The 8828-nt window shown below is 54.1% G+C and overlaps 1 protein-coding gene across 1 annotated transcript; it reads left to right on the forward strand.

Annotated features, from left to right (window-relative positions):
* The first annotated feature begins 461 nt into the window (after nt 1-461).
* On the forward strand, nt 462-3478 carry LOC109308299 (zonadhesin-like). Its single transcript, XM_019532544.1, has 4 exons — nt 462-590; nt 684-1064; nt 1726-2012; nt 3202-3478. Exons 1-4 carry the CDS (start codon nt 462-464, stop codon nt 3476-3478), a joined length of 1074 nt encoding a protein of 357 aa, XP_019388089.1.
* Nucleotides 3479-8828: the final 5350 nt, after the last annotated feature.

Genomic DNA, 8828 nt, shown 5'->3' on the forward strand with positions numbered 1-8828 from the left:
TCTGGCAAATATGTTTTCCACCTCCTCTTGAGGTCAGAGATAGCCGAGGGACATGCTTAGTACGTCCATAAAGTCTTTCTAACGACTCTACAGGGGAATGGGTGGAGATGTCCCCAGACGTATTAGGCACAGCATGGAGACGTATGAAGTTGTTTCGTTATGGAAGATTCCCATAGCTAAGGGGAAGTGGACTGAGTTGCTCAGTTTTACCTCCCTCCTTACTGGAACCAAATTGCTCTTGTGTGTCCTGGGCCTGAAATAGTGACTCTGGGGTTCTTCGCTCTTAGGGTGTCCTGGGGTTTAGGGTTTTTAGTGAAAGCCCGATGACCTGGTCTAGGCGGTGCTTTGCAACAGGGCCATGAGTTAGTCCCTCCTGTGTGTGTTTTCCAGCACTCCCGTGCCCTGGCAACAGTCATTACAATCCATACACCAGTGCTTGTCCTGCCACCTGCTTCAACCCCATGGCCCCAAGCAACTGCAGCAAACCCTGCGTGGAGGGCTGCGAGTGCAACACCGGTTTCGTTCTCAGCGGGGAGCAGTGTGTCCCCATCAGTGACTGTGGCTGCCTCCATCAGGGCAAATATTACAAGGTGTGTTCAGGGCACAGTGTGGGATTTGGGGTCGTTTCCCTGCATGGTGAATCTGGGCTCTTAACAGGGTTTTTATTGCTTTATCCCTGACAGAAGGACGAAACCTTCTGGCAAACCGACTGCAAGGGCAAATGCACGTGTGCTGAGAACGGCACTGTCATTTGCAGTAATGAGACGTGTGAAGCGGACCACATCTGCAAGGTGCAGAAGGGAACCCTGGGATGCTACCCGCCAGACACCGCCACCTGCCACATCTACGGGGACCCTCACTACGTCACCTTTGACGGGAGACTCTACCATTTCCAAGGCGGATGCAATTATACCATCGTCCAGCCCTGTGCCAATTCTTCCGAGCCATTCTCCGTGACCACCAGAAATGAACATAGAGGAAGCCCGGCCTGGACAGCACTGAACTCCGTTTCTGTCACCCTGAAAAACGTTCACGTTGCTGTGAGGAAAAACAAAGAGGTCCAAGTAAGTAGGACCCCTGAGATGCAGAGGGACACGGGGTAGCCTGTCTCCTTGGCTCCTCTCCATCAGAAATGTCTCTGATTCCCAGGACTTCTTTGCCCTCACGGCTCTAAACAAGCAAGTACTGATACAAATGCTCTTCAGTACACCAGAGCCCAGGGCAGCGCTTCTTCTCTCCTAGATAACTTCAGGGTTTCAATTTGAAACCCTCACCTTGCTCCTTACGAAGCAGAAGTGTCTTTCTCCATCTGTCCGCCAAGGGAGAAAGACCTGTTACGCCTAGCCCCTAGTAAATCTGTGGAGTGGCAGTGGTCTTCCATTGAGAACATGCCGTGAGCAGTCACTCGTTAAGTGTTAATTCTGCTTCTCACCTGCACAGCTTTGTCTTGCTTCTAGAGCACTGGCAAGCAGGGGCATGACTAGGAGCCAGGACACTTGGGATCGCTCTGCTCTGGGTGGAGGGGAGAGGAAGGGCAGGAAGCAGTGCATCCTGGTAACCAGGTGGGCCACACTGCCATACCTGCACTTTCACCAAGAGCCCTGTCGGGTAGCTTCTGCCTTCTCCCAGTCCTTTCGTACGAGCTGCAACGTGTCAGCAGTGTGGACACCTCACTGATTCCCAGTGTCCTTGCTAAGCCTTTGGTTTGCGTCTCCCCTGTTTTAGGTGAATGGAATTCAAGTGGCTCTTCCCGTGAGTCTTCCTCCTGGGATTTCAGTTGCTCTGCAGGGAGCCTATGTGGTGGTTGACACCCCCATTGGCATTCAGGTCAAGTTTGATGGTGACCACGAGATTTTTGTTCGTGCCGACGAGCGTCTCAGGGGGCAGCTGTGTGGTCTGTGCGGCACCTACACGGAGAATCAGCTGGACGACTTCCTGAAGCCAGACCACCGCCTAGAACAGGATTCAACTAAGTTTGGTGACAGCTGGCGAGTGAAGAATGACAACTGGACGTAAGTAGTTGGGGACTCCTCTGGGGGAGAAGAGGTCAAGGGTGTTACAGGCTCCACGGACACTCGCATCGTGTTGCCACACAAGTCGGTGACTTTGCCTCAGTTTGCAGCAAAGCAGATTTGACTTGTTTCCTGGGATTGGTGCGCGCACCCAGAGGCGGATTAAGGATTTTTGGGGCCCTGGGCAAAGAGAAAATTGGAGGCCCCCTTCTCCCAGTGGGAGCTCTCCGGGCTAGCCTAGCCCCTCCTTGCACCGCTGAACACACATACACACACACGGACACACGCACACTCGCGCACACAGAAACTCACAGACACACACAGAATTTCCCCTTGCAGGACCCCTCATTCCCCCATTCTCAATCTTTTTGAGGCCACCCGCGCTGCCCACCATGAGCCACCTATGGCTCTGTCTATCTCCCCGGCTCCCAGCCCCTGCTCTGCCCCTGCCCCACTCCTTCCCTCGCCCTGAGGGCCTCAGTCTGCCTCCCCCACCATGCCCCTGTCCCCTGTTAGACCTACCTGCAGGGAGCTGAGGCCAGTTGTCGCATGTGGCCATGCAGATGCACATGGGTAGCGCTGGGGGATGCGGATTTGGGGGAGCCACAATTCACCTTTACCCTCCTGGTGCCCCCCCTCCCAGTACCACTGCCCACCTGCGGTGCTGCCGGCCTGACCTGGCCCTGCTCACAGGGAAGTGAAAGCCAAAGCTGTGGTTTTAAACTTGGTGTCATTTTTGTCTCCCTGCTCCATAGCCGATCAGTGGCGGGGAAGCAAAAATGGTGCCAAGTTTAAAACTGAGGCTTTCGCTTCCCTGCTGAGGATCTGGGGACCCCTGATTAGCAGAGGGCCCTGGGCCCAGGCCCAGGTAGCCCGTGTGTTAATTCACGTATATGCACACCCATTCCCCTTCCAATCAGTGTTTAATGAGGGACTGAACGCCCCGCCAAGTATCTGCCATGGGTTTAATGATGCAATCCCAGGACACCTGTTCAGATGCCCTTTGTGGTGCTCCAGGACCGGCTGTTATCATTTCTTATTCCAGGAAACTTTTCATGTTGTCCCACAACAAAGGACACAGATGTCTGGGCCATCATACTTTGTCCCAGAATAAAATGGTTTCTCCTGGGACATATGCAACATCTGTTTGTTCCTCACATAATGGACCTGATGTTTCTTTCTGATGCAGCTGCGGGTCCACGGCTGTCCCGCCAGACTGCGACCTCGTGCAAGAGAGGGAGTATGAAGAGCTGTGCAAAATCATTGTGGTCAGCAGCGGGCCTTTTGTATCCTGCCATTGGCCCACTCCCCCTCAGCAGTACTTTGAGAGCTGTGTCTATGACCTGTGTGCCACGGGAGGGGACATGGAGCAGTTCTGCAAAATCCTGGGAGCGTACGCTGCCGCCTGCGAACTTGGAGGTGTGAGCCTGGGTGACTGGACAAAGGACACCGTGTGTGGTGAGTGATGCGTCCAGCCCGTGGGTGGGAAGGAACTGAACCAAATCAAAATGGAAGCACAGTGGTTGTGAAATCCTCAGCCCAACGAGCTGAATTAGAGACTCCTTGGGCAAGGCCAGTGGTCCCAGATGTTCTAAACCAGCAGATCTGAAGCTTGACCACACGGTAGGTCGTGGGCAGGAGTCCCCTAGTCCGACTGGCAATCTGTGCTCTGTTTATGGTCCCGAGTGCCTCATGTTCCATCACCTCTAAGGCTGATGTGCACTGCAGAGACTGATGCTGCTGAAAGCACTGGATGCTGGCAGTGTTCAGCCCCCCTGAATTCAGGCTCTTGATCTAGGTGCCTCATTGTGACTTTGCAAGTCCGATTTAAGACATAAGATGTAGTCATTCTGGTTCTGGATTTCTGATCAGACTAGTCACACCAGCTTTGAAAGACTGCTTAGTTTGGGGAGGCTGCAAGCTGCTAAGCAGTTCCACTTACAGATTGGCTCACTCACTTCAGCACAAGCCTGTTTTTTATCACGTGTTGTCCTGGATGTTAGTTATTAGTTCAACTTTGTCGCTGCATTTGTCTAACCTCCTGGTTTCTTATTGCCTGCATCTAATAGGCCATCAGACTGATGGCTTTTAGCCCTATGAACAGTGAGACTTAGCTCCAGGTGATTCATAACAGGAACCAACTGATTGTCAACAACATGGAGGAGAAACAAGTTAAGACAGCGTAACCCAGTTCTTGCTGCAGAGGTGGCTGGAGTGCCCCTGATGGCCACGCAACCCGTACCCAGCTCCAGCGCTAAGGTGCCCCCCTTCTCACTCACCTGCCAACCTCGATGCATTTATGTGTTTGGAAGGGAGGCTGCTGAGCCCCAGCTCCATTAACAGCCAGCTGGTCTCTCCTGGACTCTGCTGGTCTCGATCCTGTCCGTGCCGCGTGGGTGCCCGTGGTCCGTCCATGCCCCAGGGCACATGTAAATCTTACCTCCCCTTACACCCCGCCCATGCCTCAAAGGTGTCGCTGCACCAACACTGAGGTGGGACACTTGCCCCCCAAAACCCCCAGGCACCTCAGGCATTTACTCCCTTGTGGGGTTTCGGCCTTCCCCGCTTTACTCCAGTTGGTCCCATAGCAAAGGGGACCTGGCTTCTGGGCTCTAGCCCTAGTCTTGCCCTATTAAAGGGAGGGGCAAAATGGAGGCCGGACTCCATTTCCCAGCAGCGCCTGCCCATGTTGCCGTTTCCATGGTACCCACATGAGAGGTGGAATGGAGCCCTGACAGCCACATGCCCTGCAGGGGCTCCTGAGGTCTCCATGGAAACCAGCCACAGTGACACAGCAGGGGCTGCTGGGAAATGGAGTCCGCTGTGGATCCAGTCCTGCCCGCAGGCCGGACTTCGCCTGGCCCTGCCCTAGCACGTCCTGGCTGAGCCCCTCTTGGGCTTTGGGCCCGGGGCCCTGCTGCGGCCCTTCTCGGGCCCCTGGCCCGGCTCAGCCCTTCCCTGTCTCCACCCTGCTCGGGGCTCTGGGCCCTCTGGCTCCGAGCTGTGCATTCAGCCTGGCCCCGGGCAAGGCTCAAGGCAGACACGTGCCCCTCGGACACTAATGGCACTTGCAAACCACCCCTCAGTCCCTTGCAGAAAGCTCCAGGTGAAACGCAAACCACTGGCTCCCTGAAATCCCCCTTGCATGCTGAGTCCCGTTCCCTGCCAGCCCTCAGCTCCTTACCACCCGGCCCTGGGACAGCGGGTTCGCGAGCCAGCAGCTTCCTGCAGAGCTCCTTCCCCCTCCGGCGCCAGGGCCAAACTGACCCTGCTGCCCCCGGGCCTGTATTTCTGCAGCTCCCTGGGCCTGCCCCCTGCGTGCCATGTGCCTCGGCGAGCTGCCGCAGGCTCCTGCTTCAGCCCCTGAGCTCAGCCCCGGGGTTTAGGGCTGCCAGCCTCTTCTGCGCTCCCATGCCAGGGTCCAGGCCACAGCGCTACCTCGGTACCAAGTGCTTTCTTAGATCCTTTCCACCACGCGGTTTGCTCCCAGGGCCCCGGGCTTCCTCCCCTTTCACGGCTGTGGGGCAGGGGCAAGGCGCTCTGCCTTAGAAGAAGGACATTGAAACAGACAGCACGTAGGCTGTGGGGAGTTGCAGGATGCCGGACACTGGGCTAACAAATGACCCCCTGTGTGCGAGTCACCCTATTACTCTCCTATTCCCTTGCCAGCAGAGGAGGATAAAAGACACGCTCGTTACTGCACGTAAATACAACTGCCTCCAGTGCCTGAGCTACCTGGGGGCCGTGCACACAGCAGGGCATTGTGGAACGTATAGGTATAACCTTGGTCTGAATAAATGAGAATCAAGTCCAGGGTCTTCGCTCCTTTATTCAGGAGCTACACCCAAATACTATGCCCGTGGCTTTTTCAGGAGTTCCACTTCTGTATCGGACTGGAGATCCAAGGGCTCTGGATGTTTTGCTCTGTTAATTTAAGGCCAGGGTAGATTTTAAAAGGCTGTTCCACGTTTTACATTTTGGAGCAGACTGTGCAAGCACAAAACAAATAGCTGTGCTGACAATCCTAATGATTATGCAAGACTCTTCACATAGGAGTCGTGCCTTCACACTCAGGTCTCTCTTTAAGCTCTTCTGGTATGCAGGGTGCCATTATTTTCCACAAGGACCCAAAACAGTGGGTTACAAATTGTCCTCTTGGAAAGCTAATCCTGCCTGAGCATCACTATCAGTGATCCTAGTGTAAATCCAGAGTAGATGTCAGCTTCAGTAGTGACAGGTCTAGACTGTAACTACTACTTGGAATTAGCCTCCTGATTTTCAGGCCATTGTTGCAAAAAACACCGCGAGGTGAGTTCTGCCTCAGATACACGTATACAAGTCTCATGGATGTGAAATCAGTGGAACTGTGTATGTGGTGAGACTCGCGACTGATTTAGAGCAGGACTGTGTCAACGTGCCTTCCCATCCGCCACCCCCTTCTTCTAGCTGCACCGTCTAGCCGGGACCCACTGTAGTAGGCACCACCTCTTACCTTGATTACTTGTCTCCACCCTGCTCTGGGGGCCGCTGGCCCCACGCTCTGCACCTTGAGCCTGACCCTGGCAGGGTTCAAGGCGATCACACTCATGTTGAGCGCTAATGGGACCTCCAAACCGCCCCTCAGTCCTTTCCACAAATCACCAGTTGTAAACTGTAAAAGCAGCTTAACTTGCTCTAGGTGCAGCCAACAACAGCAATAGTTCGCTGTCTGGCAGCAAGGCTTCCCCTTGCCCAGGGCTGTGCAACCCTTTACCTGGATGGGCCTCTCCCCTTCCTGGGCAGCTGGGCTTTGCCACTGCCTGGCCTCTCTAGCTGCAGGTTTTCTTCTTAAAAGAGCAAGCTCTCTGTTACAGCTGGTCACTTCATGTCCCTGCCCCTGAGATCCCTTGTCTGACCAGTGAAAGGTACTAGGCTGACAGCCTCTCCAGTGCTGCCAGCCTTGCCTCTGCTGCGTGAAAGGCAGAGGGGATGAAACCAGATTACGGGTGGTGGTAACGGAGCAAAAAGACAACAAGGAGTCGCAGGAGAAAATCCAAGGTGCAGTATGTGGGTGGGCAGGGGCGGTGGGAGACTGACTGAGCAGGGAGATGGGGAAACATGGGTGAGGAGGAAAGAAGAGACTGAGGTCAGATGGATACCAGCCAGGAGTGAGCAGGACAATCCGGGTGGGGGGAGATTGAAACGGGGGTGGGCACGCAGCCCACTGAAGGAGGGAATTGGGAAGAATAGCTTTGGGAGAAGCAAGGCAGGACTGACCCGAGAGCAGGCAGAAGAAAAAGGAGAAACAACCCAGAGAGAAGGCTGGCCACGGTACATCCCATACGTCCTGTTTCTACAAGACCATTTCTCACTTCTTAGCAAATGTTAACCAGTGCTACACACCCCCTGTGCTATGATTCTCACAGCAGGTTTACCAACTTCTCGTCATTATTGTCTGTCTTTTTCCCAGGAAACATGACTACCCAAAGCCCGAGTACAACAACGCCCACTCCAGCAGGTAACTTGGTTCCTTTGGTGTTTAACTTAGAGCTTTACAGGGGTGCAAAATAACTGATGGCTGGATCAACAAGAGCTCCGCCCGGTGTGAGATCAGGAAAGCAGAGTGGTGCCATTTTCAGAGCAGTTTCTAGTTCCCCCAGTGTGTGTCATTAAACTGGATGCTGGGATCCTGGTTCTCCCTGTCTAGCCCTGCTCTTTCTTGCTGTAAGCGCCTTGTTGCACTTTATGCTGGGAGCCGCACAACTGTTGACCGGGCTTAGTGCTCGCTTGGAGCCTGGAGCAGTTGCATCCTTAGTCTAAAAAACTTCCCTGACTGTCCCCCACATGCACACCTGTGACTTGCCGCCATAGGCCTGGTGAGCAGGGGCAGGACTAGGAGCTGTAGGGCTGAGTTGCCGCTACCGGGATGGTGAGCCAGGACAGGCTTCTATCCCTGCTCTATGGATGTGGGTGCAAGACACCCTGGGATACTGGAGGACTTCAACTTGGGGGAAGTAGCCACACCTTAATGGAGCAGGAGCTGGGTAGTGTGGATCAAAGATAATCCCGCCCTGGAGTGGTGTAAATTTAAGCTGCATAATGAGGTGTCTTGTGGCAGGCCAGACCCCCTTTCTGGTAAAATGCAAACTTAAAGAGTTCTGGGCTTTAAAGTGTGCTTATCAAGGGGTAGGGCCTTTTATATGGACACCCCACCCAAAGGGAACATTTGTAGGCATTTAGCCCGGAAGGACACCACATGAGCCATGCCTCCCAAAGCCCCAGGGTGTACATGCCCGCTCTTGTGTCTCCATGTACACGTTCCTTCCCGCTGTCACCTGCATGGCTCATCACAGGCCTTTCAACCTGCTGATCTAGCTTGCCTCCTGTGCATCACCGCTAACTCCCCAGGGCCCGGGCTGTGGCAATTCTGCTAGGCCATGTGTGTAAGGGTAAGTCTTTCTACTCCCTCACTCCCCCTCCCATGTAAGGCCCAGGCAGATGGTGGTCTTCAATGGTTTATTGTAATAACCCAGCTAGATCCTTCATGCCATGGCCTTGTGGATGCCCTGGGGTATTACAAGTGAAAAGAAAAGGTAGATTGCAATTTTGAAGTGATTGACATTTTGCTTCTTGCTTCACTAAAACAGGAATGTCAACATATTCCCCATCTCCCTCTACTATGACAACTGTTTCTAGTACCACCACTTCATCCACATCTGCCTCCACTCCTCTGAGTACGAGTGAACCATCTACCTATTCTCCAAGCTCCTCGGTTACTACCACCACTTCTGGTACCACCAGCTCATCCACATCAACCTCCACTCCTCTGAGTACGAC

The sequence above is a fragment of the Crocodylus porosus genome, unplaced genomic scaffold, assembly GCF_001723895.1.
Source record: "Crocodylus porosus isolate Cpor-Errol unplaced genomic scaffold, CroPor_comp1, whole genome shotgun sequence".
NCBI classification, from domain to species: Eukaryota; Metazoa; Chordata; order Crocodylia; family Crocodylidae; genus Crocodylus; species Crocodylus porosus.